Here is a 13,630-nt window from a genome sequence, read left to right on the forward strand (position 1 = left end):
ATGTAGCTTTCCCAACCCTCGTCGGCCCCGGTCACGCACCCACACCCGTTCCCCAGCTAACAATGGAGTCGCGTTGGCTCTTTGGTCGTAGCGGCTCTTACTCCGCTCGGCCGCCTTGTCCATCCTACCACGTGCTAGCTCATACGCATATGTCAGCTTCCTGTGATGGTCTCCGACCCAGTCAGTCAGTCCCTTGCTTGGCTGTTCCCGTTCTACCCCTAGCACAACATCTACTGGGAGCCTGAGGTGTCGGCCCTGCAGCAGATAGGATGGCGCGAAGCCGGTGGCACTGTGTACGGTGTTATTGTAGGCCTGTAGGAGTTCGGATAAATACTCTGGCCAGCGGCTCTGTTTCTCGGCCCCCATGGTACGGAGCATGTTAAGGAGTGTTTGGTTCATGCGTTCGACACGCCCATTCCCGGCAGGGTGGTAAGGTGTTGTCCTGCTCTTAGTGACTCCATACATCTCGCATAGCTGCTGCATCAAGTCAGACTCGAAATTGGGGCCCTGGTCTGAATGAAAACGGACGGGGCACCCAAAGTGCCGCACGATCTCAGAATAGATTGCTCGTACAGTGGTCCTGGCTGTCTGATCGCGGGTAGCTACGGCCCATGTGTAACGCGTAAACATATCAGTCATCACTAGTATGTTTTGATAGTAGTCGTTTGGTCGACCGAGTGTTAGAAAGTCAAGAGCGACTACCTCAAGGGGGAAGGTAACGGTTACTGGGTTCAAGGGGGCTCGTGGTTCTACCTTGTCACGTTGCAAACTGCATGTAACACACTCTGCTTGGAATTGGCGCACCTGTGTCTCCATGCCTACCCAGAAGAACCGGCGCCTCAGCGTCAGTAGCGTCCTTCCCGCTCCAGCATGTGCCGCAGACTTGTGGTGTTGTTCCCATACCATCTGACGCCGGGGGCCTGGACACACAACCTGAAACAATTGCTCTGAGGTGTTAGGGTCAGTGAATCGGCGACACAAAACCCCATCCCGTAGGCTGAGCCGCCTGAATTGTTTCAACAACCTTGCTGTCCCAGTGGTGTGTATCTCCTGTTGTCGGCCCGTAGGGCAATGCCCTTGTTCCACATACCTTCTCACAGTGCGGATCTCAGGGTCAGCTACTTGTTCCTGTTCCCAGTCGATGCGGCCTTCTGGGGCGCCATCCTGGTGGGTCACCACAGCTGATGCGGTTACGTCTCTAGGACTGAGTTGCTGTGGGGGGTGTTTAGGTGTGGGGAATCGCGACAAAGCATCCGCATTCACATTTTCTCTGCCAGCACGATATTTCACCTCAAAGTCAAAGGATGCCAGTTGGGCTGCCCAGCGTTGTTCCACTGCACCCAGTTTCGCCGTCTGCAAATGGGCCACAGGATTATTATCGGTGTAAACAACAAACTTGGCACCAGTCAAATAATCTTTGAACTTTTCGGTAACTGCCCACTTTAGTGCGAGGAGTTCAAGCTTGAAGGAGCTATAGTTGGCGTCATTCTGCTCTGTAGGATGCAAACTGCGGCTCGCATAGGCAACCACCCTCTCTTTACCCCCCTGCACTTGGGCGAGTACTGCTCCCAGCCCATGGTGACTGGCGTCTGTGTAGAGGGTAAATGGCTGTGAGAAGTCTGCGTAAGCTAGGATAGGGGCCTCTGTTAGCACTTTCTTTAGAGCATCAAATGCTGTTTGAGCTTCTACTGACCAGGATATGCGATGAGAACCCAGACGCTTGTCATTCGGCACTCCTACCAGGAGTGAGTTTAGGGGGCGTGCAATTTTTGCAAACCCAGGGACGAAACGTCTGTAATATCCGGCCAGGCCGAGGAAGGCCTTGAGTTCCTTAGCAGTGGTAGGGGCTGGCCAATCGACAACAGCAGCTATCTTCTCGGGGTCCGGTTTCACGCCTTCACGGTCGACTACATGCCCCAGGAATTTAACCTGCCGATGGAAGAGTTTGCATTTGTCAGGGCGTAGCTTCAAGCCATGTTTCGAGAGACGCTCAAACACCTCCTCTAAGTGCTTTAAGTGCGTAGCAAAATCGGAGGAGTACACAATAATGTCATCTAAATAGACTAGGAGGGAGTCAGTAATTTGGCCATTTAAGCATTGTTGCATAAGGCGTTGGAAAGTGGCTGGCGCGTTGCAGAGGCCAAATGGCATGCGTTGAAACTCGTACAGACCTACAGGGGTGGTAAAAGCAGTTTTTTCACGGTCCTGCGGGTCTACCTCCACTTGCCAGTATCCGCTGGCCAGGTCCAACGTGGAGAACCATTCTGCGCGGGTCATGGAGGTCAGGGTCTCCTCGATCCTGGGAAGTGGGAAAGCATCTTTGTGTGTAACAGAGTTCAACTTTCTGTAGTCTACACAGAATCTCCAGCTGCCATCTTTCTTCTTTACCATGACTATGGGTGCTGCCCATGGGCTGGAGCTTTCAGTAATGACACCATTTTGCAACATACCTTCCAACAGGGTTCTCATATCCTGGTACAGCAAGGGGGGTAATGGTCGGAAGCGTTCCCGTATGGGCGGTGCCTCGCCTGTAGGGATAGAGTGTTTTACCACATCTGTCCTTCCGAAATCTTCCTCGTGGGCCGCGAAAGCCTTCTCCCATTTGTGCAGCAGGGCAGCCAGTTGTCTCTGCTCATCTTGGGTGAGGTCCGGCCGCTCGGCCAGCTTAAGGACCTGGAATGCTTGATCAGGCTCCTCCCCCATGCATACATCCACTACACTGACCTTGACTGTACCTTCCTCCTCCTGTTCTAGGCAGACATCCTGCACACCATAAACATCCAGGCTATCGACCTGAGTCACTTGACCGAGCTTCTGGTAGCGGTCCAAGGAGACAGGGAAGTCGTGTAGGTTGCGGATCCGGACGGGGACCCGTCCATTCTTGACCACAGCTACAGACCGGGCCACGGAAATGGCGCCTGGCTCAGGGAGTGCTTCTACCAGACCATGATAGTCCCGCCTGCCAGCTGCAGCCCGTCCCCAGACAACCACCTCACTCCGGGCTGGGATAGTCACTCCGTGGCGGTGCGCTGCCCAGACGTAGCCATGGTGTCCATCATCTGTCGTCACTCCAGTCCTACGACACGTCGCAAATGCTGCGTTCCAGGCACTTTGGGACTTGGGGTTTTTACAGAACAACCGGGCTGGCCCTTCCGAATTACGGAACACAGCGTCCCAGCAAGGCTGTATGATGTTCATACCAATAATGAGGGGGTCTGATGCTGATCTGTCCTCTACTACAAAAACCCCTCGCGGACCGATCTGATGGCCCTCGATGTCAAAATCTAGCTGTACATATCCTAGATAGGGGATATGGAGGTTGTTGGCCGCTTTTATTCTGACCATAGCAGGGGGTTCTCTAACTTCGCTTTCTGGGAAGTGTTGGCTCAAAAGGCTATGACTGATGATTGATATTTGGGAACCTGTGTCTAAGAGCCCTTTCAACTTGACTACACCCACTCCCACCTCAACCTGGGGGCACTGCCCAACTAACATAACCGATGGCCCTTGTACCTCCTCCTCTTGTCCTAGCCCCACCGCCCGAGCCTCAGAAGTGGGGGATGCTAGTTTAAATGTGAGGGGGTGTGACTGTCTCCACAGAAGCGGGCCATGTGACCTACTTGGTCACAACGCCTACAGATCGGCCTACCATCTGGTGCCCATTTATTAGATGATGCAGGGACTTCCTGGCGGCGCATAGGCGCGCGGCGCGAAGTGGCGTGGTTAGTCTGCTGAGGTGGGCCTCTTGGCCGGAGCTCTTCTAGGAGGTCACGTGTCCAATCTTTCAGCTGATCCTTTAACTCTGCAAGGATCTCCTGCTTGATTTCTGCTTTCCAGTCGGTTTTCTGTGGGTGAGAGCGCACGTTATTTGTTCCCCCCATGGCTGTACAAGATAGCTCTGGCCACTTACGTCCATGTCCATCCTCGTCCAGGAGGAACGCTTCTCGTTGGAGATCATTGAAGGTTCCGTCAGGGTTCTGGCGTGCATGTCTCCTCATGGCCTGCGCCAGAGGTCCCTCCTCCAGCCCAAGCATGAACTGCTCTTTCATGTGTACGTCAGTGGGTGCTGCGTCTTCATCAAGCCGTTGTAACCGGCTGCGGAGTTCTCTCAACCTGAGGGCATAAGACTTAACAGGTTCATCTGGTCTTTGACGGCACCCATAGAATTGTACTCTGAGCAATGGACCTGAAGACTTTTCAGCATAAATGGCATCTAGAGCAGTAAAAATCTTTGCTGCAGTGTTACGCTCATCTGCAGTTAGGATGTTAATCTGTCTTTTGGCCTCTCCAGTCAGTGCTCCCATAATCATACTAACTTTCTGAGTCTCTGTTTGTCCCTCGATTCCAACCAGCCCTTTTAGCTGCTCTTTCCAATCTTCGTATTTCCATACCTCTGAATTTTTCCAATCTGTTTGGTCTATTCCTCCGAATTTTGGCACCCATGGTGCACCTGGGAATACAGGCATCATCATCATGTTCAGAATTCACAATGTTACAAATCTGTACTCTGTTCAAAGCCTGAATCCTGCCGACAACGCCAAAAAAGGATGTCCCAAGGTGGACTATCCAAAGGTGGTTCCGACAACGCCAGCTAAATACTTTCTGGGAGTATTAGCACTCCACTATTACCAGGCTTTATAGTTCTTTATCTCAGGGTTGAACAGAGTATACAGATTCTGAAACAGTTGCAAAGTATGAACAGAGTTAAGTTTTATTCTTATTTTACAATACTGTAGGACTGTGCACAAGGAGGTTTTCACCGCCCAGGGTGACTTGGATCGATAGTCTTAGGGGATTTCTCCCGACGGCCTCCTGGACCGGGAGAGCTGGTTGGTGGAGCTCCACCCTGCCACGTATACTGCGGATTGGAAACAAGTGTCAGTTCTCACACGAAAAAAGGGGACCACTGAGTCCTTTAACCACTAGGGGGTGTCCACGGCAAACCAACACTACAAAACTATCACAGCAACTACGGCAATCCAATTGAGAGGGCAGGGTCTTCCAGGAGTGTTCGGTTAATCCACAAAATTATCCAATATCCACTTGGTAAACAGATAGCCGGGCCAGCCAAGCGGCAATTAAAAAGTCAAAGATTTAAGTCAATGGCTGGCTGTATGGTACACTTATTCGCACAAAATATAAAATAATAGGCCCAGTCAATGTCCATGTAGGCTATTACTAAAATGCCAGGGCTGTTTCTAAATGTCTCTTATAAAATACTAAAATAGCAAGGCGGTTCTTAATGTCCATACGAATAATTAAACAGGTCAGAGCACAGTAGCCTACTTAACTTCGGAGAGGATGTCGGGACACCGACACTCCACTGTAGTATGACGCGCTCCCCAGCACAGGTTGGTTCAGGATCGGGGCGTAGTCAGGCCGGCCGCTGATCGGGGTAGGCTATCCAGCGAGCAGCACTCTCTCGCTCCGGTTCCCTGACGGCTCACGTCTGCAGCAACTCCCTCTGGTCCACCGCTCTCACAGGTCCCGCTGATCGCCGCAGTCTTCCTCGGCTCCGGCGCTGTAGCTGGTGACTAGGTAACGTTAGCTGACAGTCAATTCACGTGCGCGTTTCTCTTTCGCCGCCGTAGCACCGGGATAGTCCTCCAGGCAAGCACACGCTCCGACTTCCGTCCCCCACACAACCCCCGTTCTGCCGGGGCAGTGTGCTCTTTATAGCAGGCTGTGAGACACAGGTGTTCCCGGTTCAGTCCTGATTGTCCTCTCACTCACCGACGATGGTTGCCGCCCCCTTTGCCCAGCTCTATTCATCAGGGTTGGGAGTAAACAAACGGTCACAGCACAGCGAAAAACACATACAGGTAGTACAAAAATGGACCTCGTCACATCTACACTTTGCGCTTTTAAGGATAGAAGTGGGTGGCTCTTAAAAGAGCCTTTGGGATTATTGGGAGAATTCACGTCAGTGGCGACTTCACTTGGCTTTGACAGCCTTCTCGGTCTTCTTGGGGAGAAGCACTGCCTGGATGTTGGGCAGCACGCCGCCCTGGGCGATCGTCACGCCTCCGAGAAGTTTGTTGAGCTCCTCGTCGTTGCGGACAGCCAGCTGGAGGTGACGGGGGATGATACGAGTCTTCTTGTTGTCGCGGGCAGCGTTGCCGGCCAATTCCAGGATTTCAGCAGTCAGGTACTCGAGCACAGCGGCCAGGTAGACCGGTGCACCGGCTCCCACACGCTGGGCATAGTTGCCCTTACGGAGGAGTCTGTGAACACGACCCACTGGGAACTGGAGACCGGCGCGAGATGATCGGGTCTTGGCCTTTGCCCTTGCTTTGCCTCCTGTTTTCCCCCTTCCGCTCATTTTCAGTATAGAAGTAGTTTAGTAACTCAGTGGTGTGATACAACGGCGGTCGGATTTTTATACCTTCCGTAAAGTGGCGCCCTTTTGCTTTTGTCGCTTTATCCAATCCCAGTCTCCGTGTTAATAGCCAATGGGGAGAGGAGGCGATAGCCAGCCAATGAAGTAGCCCAGAGAGGCTGTCCAATCAGCGCACGGCAGCTGGCGTTATAAAAAAGGCACATTACGTTCTTGAAAGCTTTAACTACGACTCACGGAGAAGAAAGCTGAGATCATGGCCAGAACCAAGCAGACCGCCCGCAAATCCACCGGTGGCAAAGCCCCGAGGAAGCAGCTCGCCACAAAGGCGGCTCGTAAGAGCGCACCCGCCACCGGCGGTGTGAAGAAGCCTCATCGTTACAGGCCCGGCACAGTAGCCCTGAGAGAGATCCGTCGTTACCAGAAGTCAACCGAGCTGTTGATTCGTAAGTTGCCCTTCCAGCGCCTGGTGAGGGAAATCGCTCAAGACTTCAAGACCGACTTGCGCTTCCAGAGCTCTGCTGTGATGGCACTGCAGGAGGCCAGCGAGGCATACCTGGTCGGCCTCTTCGAGGACACCAACCTGTGCGCCATTCACGCGAAGAGGGTGACCATCATGCCCAAGGACATCCAGTTGGCCCGCCGCATTCGCGGAGAACGCGCCTAAAATGGTCTGAGTTGCTTTATCATTTCAACATCCCCCAAAGGCTCTTTTAAGAGCCACCTCATTATTTCTAATAATAAAGCCAATGTGTTCCTATTGTTACCTGCACATTCTAGTGTGTCCTAATAGGAGTAGTTTGGACTGCTAATTCTACTACACTGTCCATTCACCACCGTCGTGACATCCACGTATACAATGCAATTCTTTTTGTACATTGAACTTACGCCCAGCCATGGATTTCAGCCTGTACCGCCTTTTTTGGCATCCACGAAGAGAACTTGGAACGGAATGAAAGTCAGACTTTAGTCCCTTCCAGCATTTGATTACAGCCTCAGAGAAAGTATGAACATAGTTTCAAAATGGTTTATTCAAACACTAGTAACATGCTTTGTTTAGTGTATGAGGTGGTTTAAACAAGTGAATAGCCGTTCAATCTATTTTAACGTGATGGGAAAACTATCATGTTTTTTTTGTCTTGTTTCTTTTTCCTCCTGCTTTGTGGTATGTTACAGGTGGACTATTTAAGTATCATACCTAAACAATACCACAAAGCGGGAAAAAACAGTCACAACTAACAAAAAAGCCCTTTAGCTCCCTCTAGTGGCTATAGTTCTAAATTACATTCTGGTACAGATATGGATTTCCATCAACTCTATATCTTTTGACTGTGGTGCCTGTCTTTACCTGTCTTTTGGCAACCCGTATGTCTTCTCATTTGGATAGTTGAGAACAGATTGTAGCACAGCTAAGACAGACCTCCATCCTGTCAGTCAGTGTGAGATAGTACTGTATCCCTCCACGGTTCCCTCAGGTCAATTGGGAGCTGAAGGAGGTGGATGTTGATGGTCCCCAGTCCCCAGCCCAGTAGGTTCAGCTGCAGCACCACAACACCAGTGGCACACACATTTTTAATCCATACATACAGTTCACCTGTGTATTTACATGGAACCCATATATTGTATTGCATATTATATTGACCTAAACCTATTTCATATCGCTTCAATGTGGCTGTTGTAACAGTGCAATTTCCCCCCTGGAATGAATGAAGTAACTGCCTGCCTGCTGAAGGTCCAGAAACAGCAGTAGGGCCGATATTCAGTTCCAGTTGATATGAGCAGAGGCTATTAGGTAAGCACCTCCAACACCAACGTGGATGATAAGTGCACCAATATTGTTACTTGTTTCCTCTCACCCTCCGGATCCCATTTCACCCTGATTCACATTTAGAGGCCACAATATGTAGTTAGTCAGCCTCACTAATTGAAAAAGGAGAAAAGCCTCAATTGGGTCCATGTCTTTTGTATGGGGGTTGTAGTGCATTGGCTACACAAACCAAATGATAAACCTACCAATATCAATCACATATATTTTGAATCATTTGGAAAATGGACTACTGTACTACATGTTAAATCACTTGTCTCTGCAGTACCCCTGTACAGGGGTCCGAGTCCTGCCCTCCTGTAACGGGAACTTACCAGCCCAGCGACTTCTCGTTCGTGTTGGTTTCTAATAGATAGTTTAGGCAGGTGAGGAGATTTGTCTTTAGCTTCTAACAGTCTTTCCCAGAGCCCACCCTGCCTACGCTCCAGCAGTACCCCCTATGACCTGAGAGGGGGGATGCAGCACAGGAGCCAAATCAGGTTCACCACTGCTCTTCTCTAAAGGAGATGTCTGTTGACGTGGTTGCTAGAATTAGGTTTTAGCAGCTAGTATACTTCAGCTACAAGGGTGTGTCGTTTACAAACCAGGGCAACCTATAAGAATAACAATGCATGCATCACCTAACATTTCACATCACCTAACATTTCACATAAAGTACCATACAGATGACGCAAGAAAACTTTACTTTTTATAATGCTCAATAAATGATTTATTTAGAAGGACATTGCTAGAGGCAGATTCATGCCATATGCAGGGCATTATCAAATTACATCACACAACAAATGGCAACATGGTTGGAGAGATTCTATAAAGATGGCCTATCATACCCTATATGGACAAAAGCTGTTATAGCTGCAAACGGGGGACCAACTCCTTATGAATGCCTATGAATTTAGAAAGGGATGTCATAAAAGCTCCTCTAAGTGTAATGTGTAGACATCCCAATACTTTTGTCCATATAGTGTATATAAAAAAAAACTATCAGTGCATCTTACCTACAGGACCAAACACACCTCATGTGAGAGATATTGTGGCGACATGATCAATCAAGCAATCAATCAATCAAAGCTTTATTTGTATAGCGTATTTCATACACAGAGGCAACACAATGCGCTTTACAGAGAACAAGGGAGGTGGGCATAGGCCCCACCCCTACATATTCCAGAGGGAAGCAATAAAAACAAAACAGTATCACCCAGGGAGAGAAAAGTGAGCTGTAAAAATTCTTCCCTGACCCCTCTCAACGAGATGATCGAGCAAGCTACTGGAGTATGTTTGTCCAACGGTTAAGAACATTTATAGAGCAATAAATTACATTAAATTACATTTTCAGAGCAAAAGGGGCTAAAAAGATCATAGGAGAGACATGGTAAACACTGGTGTATGTCTGTGTGAGCGTGAGTGTGCCTGGGTCCAGATAGAGGCAGAGGTCGGGGGTAGGGTGGGGGTGGGAAAAGGATACGGATCCAGGTTAGGGTGAGGGGAAGGGAGACTGGGCCCAGGTCCAGGCCTAAAGTGGACTGGTGTATGTCTGTGTGTACGTGTGTGTGTGTGTGTTACCTAAATGCTACTCACTTTACCGAGACCAATGGGAGGGTGGGCATAGTTCCCACCCCTACATATTCCAGAGGGAAGCAACAAAAAAAAAAAAACAGTTTAACCCGGGGGCCAGAAAAGTGAGCCGTAACAATTATTCCCTGACCTCTCTCAACGAGACGATCGAGCAAGCTCCTGGAAAATGTTTGTCTATTAAACTTATACAGAGCAGTAAACATGGGTTAGATACTTCATAAGAGAGACATGACTAACAGGAGAGTGCACAAATAGTTACAGAGAAGTTGCCTACATGGTAGGCCATTATGTGTTAGCTATCACTGTAGTCTATAATATGATATTTGAGTGAATCATATAACAAAGCACAATAAGCACTTAGCATAACAGGCTCATAGAGAATGCTGCAAGGCAGAGGTGGGAAAAGCGGAGAGCCAAAGGTAAAACATGGGTAGGGTTGGGTGGGTAGGGACAGCTGACGACACAGTGTGGGAAGGAAGAGCCAGTGGTCCGGTTCCAGTTCCTGCTTGGTTGTTGCCTACTCACCTTCCCGTATCCTGTATCACCTGCACCTCATCCCTCATTACCCTTAGCATTAAAGGAGTAGTAAAGGAAAAAATCATGTTTAGCCCTGTTTTAAGGTTACTTATCATCATATACAATGGTTCAGATGACAAAGTTGAGAAAACTAGCACGTTTGAGAAAGTGATGATTGCTCTACCACCGTTTTGGTCAGACAATGGATGTGGGTGGGCACCGTGAAAAATCATTCAAAAAACATGTTAAACTCTCAATTTCAAAGACAGCCAAATGCTCGGGCTGGAGAGGGATATTTCTCAGGGAACCCCGCCCCTCGAGCACTCGCTGGCATCCCACCTGGTCCCGGGGGCCTCATGGGCGTCCAGCAGGACAGCGCAGCTACCTGGGGCCAAGGCGACACAATGAGTTTAACATGTTTTTGAATGATTTTTCAAGGTACCCACCCACATCCATTGTATGACCTAAACGGTGGTAGAGCAATTATCAGGCTTTCTCAAAAGTGCTAATTTTGTCAATGTTTTGAGCTGAACCATTGTATATTATCATAAGTAACCTTAAAACAGGGCTAAACATGCATTTTCCCTTTACTACTCCTTTAAAAAAAATAATCCGGCTCAAAGTGGGCTAAGGTAAACCGGCTATATCTGGTATATGTTTAGCCTAGACTTCTATTACACGTATTTTGCTTGCTGGGCAGCGTGAGTCACATCTGCTTTAGCTGGAAAAGACTGCGGCTCGAGCCGTTCTTTTAGCTGCAGCGAGACCTGCCGTGGTCAATTCTGACTCTTTCACAGAAGACCCAGCGGCTCTAGCTGAGAACATTACAGTAGCTGAAACAGGAGGAGATGCGGACTGTACATGACAACCAGGATAACGTTGCATTGTGTTTGCTTTATGGGCAGTGGGTGATATGCCTACACCCCCCCACCCCCCCCCCCCCCGGGGCGGCTGTAGCTCAGGAGGTAGAGCATGTCGTACAATGATCATCGGACATGTCGAAGTGTCCTTGGGCAAAGTGAACACTGATCAGCAAATTGCTCCCAATGAGCAGGCTAGCACCTTGCATAGCAGCTGCCGCCATTGGTGTGTGAATGTGTGTGTGAGTGGGTGAATGAGAGGCCATTGTAAAGCGCTTTGGATAAAAGCGCTATATAAGTGCAGTCCATTTACCATTTACCATTACCATTTACTTCATTCCTCAACAGGGAAACTTGATCACCACCGCTCTTAACACAGCGTGGTGTGGGCACACCACCACCATCAATAGGTGCGTCTCTTCTTAACCCAAGCCGGAAGCGGAGCGGTGGGCGCGCTTGAAGACGCCGGTCTGGTCCCGGCACCCTGGGCGGGGTAGGCAGGGGGAGGTCGCGGGGGAGGAGCCGCGCCTGCAGTCCAGGAGCCCGGGCGAACCGGTCCATGGGCCGTAGCGGGGCGGGACCCCGTGGCAGGTTGTTTAACCTTGACGTGCCGGCACACTGCGCTCCCCCGGAGCAGCGAGGTGGCGAGCGAGGAGGAGCCGGTCCTGCTCCTGGCTGCGACACTGCTCCAGGATGTTAGACACAGCCACCCCAAACAACCCCTCCCTACTGACCGGTGAGTTGAGGAGGACACCTTTGTTTTCCTCACGCAGACGAGTCAGGGAGAGCCATAGGTGGCGCTGCTGCACCACCGACATGGCCATCACTCCACCCAGACAGGAGGCGGAGATTCTCACAAGCTGAGCAACGGCTCCGGCGGCTTCGGCCATCTCCGCTATCCTGTCTTCATCCATAGAGGTGGGGGTTTTCTCCATAGCCAGCTGGCCGATGTAAATGGCCAGCATAGCAATAGAGGAGGAGGCAGCCACGGCCTGCACGGCCAGCGAAAAACAAGGTTGTCTTGGGGGGGAACATAGGACCCGGGGAACAAAGAACCCTTTTTTGGGGGGAACATAGGACCCGGGGAACATAGGACCCGGGGAATACAGGGATGACCCCGCTTGGGGAATGGTACCGCTGCTCTGTCTCCGCCTCTTCGCTTCTACCATGAGTTCACATCTCCCACCCAGGCTGCTCTGCTTGAGATGCCTCTCGTTAAATTTTTACAGAAAGCTATCATTAACTTATTGCCAACATGGGCAGCACCAAGTCCTCCATTTACAACACTTTTATACATCAAATTTCTTTTTGTGACCTCTCTGTTGTTTCCCCAGATCAGTTTTACATACGTTTTATTTATTCTGGAGATACTTTTCCCAGGTGGCGGGAAGATATTCGCTAGGAAAAGCAGTTTGGAGATAATAAAGGTCTTCACTATCCCTATTCTTGATTTATAATTAGTGTCCCTGACTTTCCACTTGTCTGCCTCTTACTGGATCTCCTTTTCCTTTCTGTCCCAGTTTGTCTGAGCGCAGTCTTTGTTGTTAAAATATATTCTGAGGATTTTGATTTCCTCTTCCACCTCCATTGTCAGGGTTGACTATTCCTCTTCTTCTCCTATCCAAACACACTTGGTTTTCTCATGGTTTAGTTTTTCTCCTGCAGCTTGCTCGCAGAAGTGAAAGTGCTCTCTAACAACATCCAATTCTTGCTGTTTTTTTAAAAACACGGTCAAGTCGTCTGCATATGCAGACAATTTAACTCTCGTGTCATAAACTAAAACACCCTCTATTCTGTAGTCATTTTTTATTCTGTTCAGTAAAGGGCTGATGGCCAAAACATAAAGCGCTGCACTCAGCGGACAACCCTGCTTCACTCCTTTCTGAATGTCTATATACTCAGGTAGACTTCCGTTGACTTTTACGGCTACCTGGGATTTTGCATATAATAGTTTAATAATTTGAATAAATTCTTGAGGAAAACCATATTTATTTAAGACACATCATAAGAGGACTTCCGGTTCCACACGCATGGAGAAGGCAGCTTGATTTCCGCGCTCTCCGACAATTTTATAATTTCGCCCTGTAAATGTGTATGATAATCTTAGGAAGGTTATTTATGTAAAGAATGGAAAGCAGGGCAAGCTCTAAAAGGAGAAAAGATTTGTCAACAACTGATAACTTCGATGAACTGACAGTTAAAAACGATGCTTGAACGAACCGTAGCAACTCGCCGGCCCACGAGGGGAATGGAGACGATATGGAAGAACCTAGGAAACATACTGAATTAACTCAAAGATTTTCGACAGGATAATAAAGAACAGCTCACAGAAATCAAACAAGAACTGGGCAGAACGAACACCAGACTAGATGAAGCTGAGGGGTGGATTGATGAAGCAGAATCGGTCCTACAGGCAACATCTACGCTAATTCAACGCCTCTCGCAGCGCCAGGCCGACATGGAGTCCAAGCTTATTGACCAGGAAGCACGAGCCCGTAGAGATAACATTTGGATTTACGG

At 49.4% G+C, this 13,630-nt stretch overlaps 3 protein-coding genes across 3 annotated transcripts; 1 reads left to right on the top strand and 2 right to left on the bottom strand.

The window, feature by feature from the left end:
- Positions 1-1,800: 1,800 nt before the first annotated feature.
- On the bottom strand, positions 1,801-5,311 carry LOC311321783 (uncharacterized protein). The gene is made up of 2 exons (XM_084453797.1): positions 2,172-5,311; positions 1,801-1,929 (listed from the first exon to the last, which is right to left on the bottom strand). The coding sequence occupies exons 1-2, from the start codon at positions 3,493-3,495 to the stop codon at positions 1,925-1,927; spliced, it is 1,329 nt and encodes a 442-aa protein (XP_084309923.1). The 5' UTR covers positions 3,496-5,311; the 3' UTR covers positions 1,801-1,924.
- A 624-nt stretch (positions 5,312-5,935) lies between these two features.
- Positions 5,936-6,322, bottom strand: LOC311321848 (histone H2A-like; the record flags this gene model as incomplete). Its single annotated transcript, XM_084453863.1, has 1 exon — positions 5,936-6,322. One exon carries the CDS (start codon positions 6,320-6,322, stop codon positions 5,936-5,938), a length of 387 nt encoding a protein of 128 aa, XP_084309989.1.
- A 271-nt stretch (positions 6,323-6,593) lies between these two features.
- LOC311321815 (histone H3.2) lies at positions 6,594-7,004 on the top strand (the record flags this gene model as incomplete). The annotated part of the gene is made up of 1 exon (XM_084453830.1): positions 6,594-7,004. One exon carries the CDS (start codon positions 6,594-6,596, stop codon positions 7,002-7,004), a length of 411 nt encoding a protein of 136 aa, XP_084309956.1.
- Between the last annotated feature and the right edge of the window lie 6,626 nt (positions 7,005-13,630).

Source organism: Borostomias antarcticus (assembly GCF_949987555.1).
Source record: "Borostomias antarcticus genome assembly, chromosome: 19".
Lineage (NCBI taxonomy): Eukaryota > Metazoa > Chordata > Actinopteri > Stomiiformes > Stomiidae > Borostomias > Borostomias antarcticus.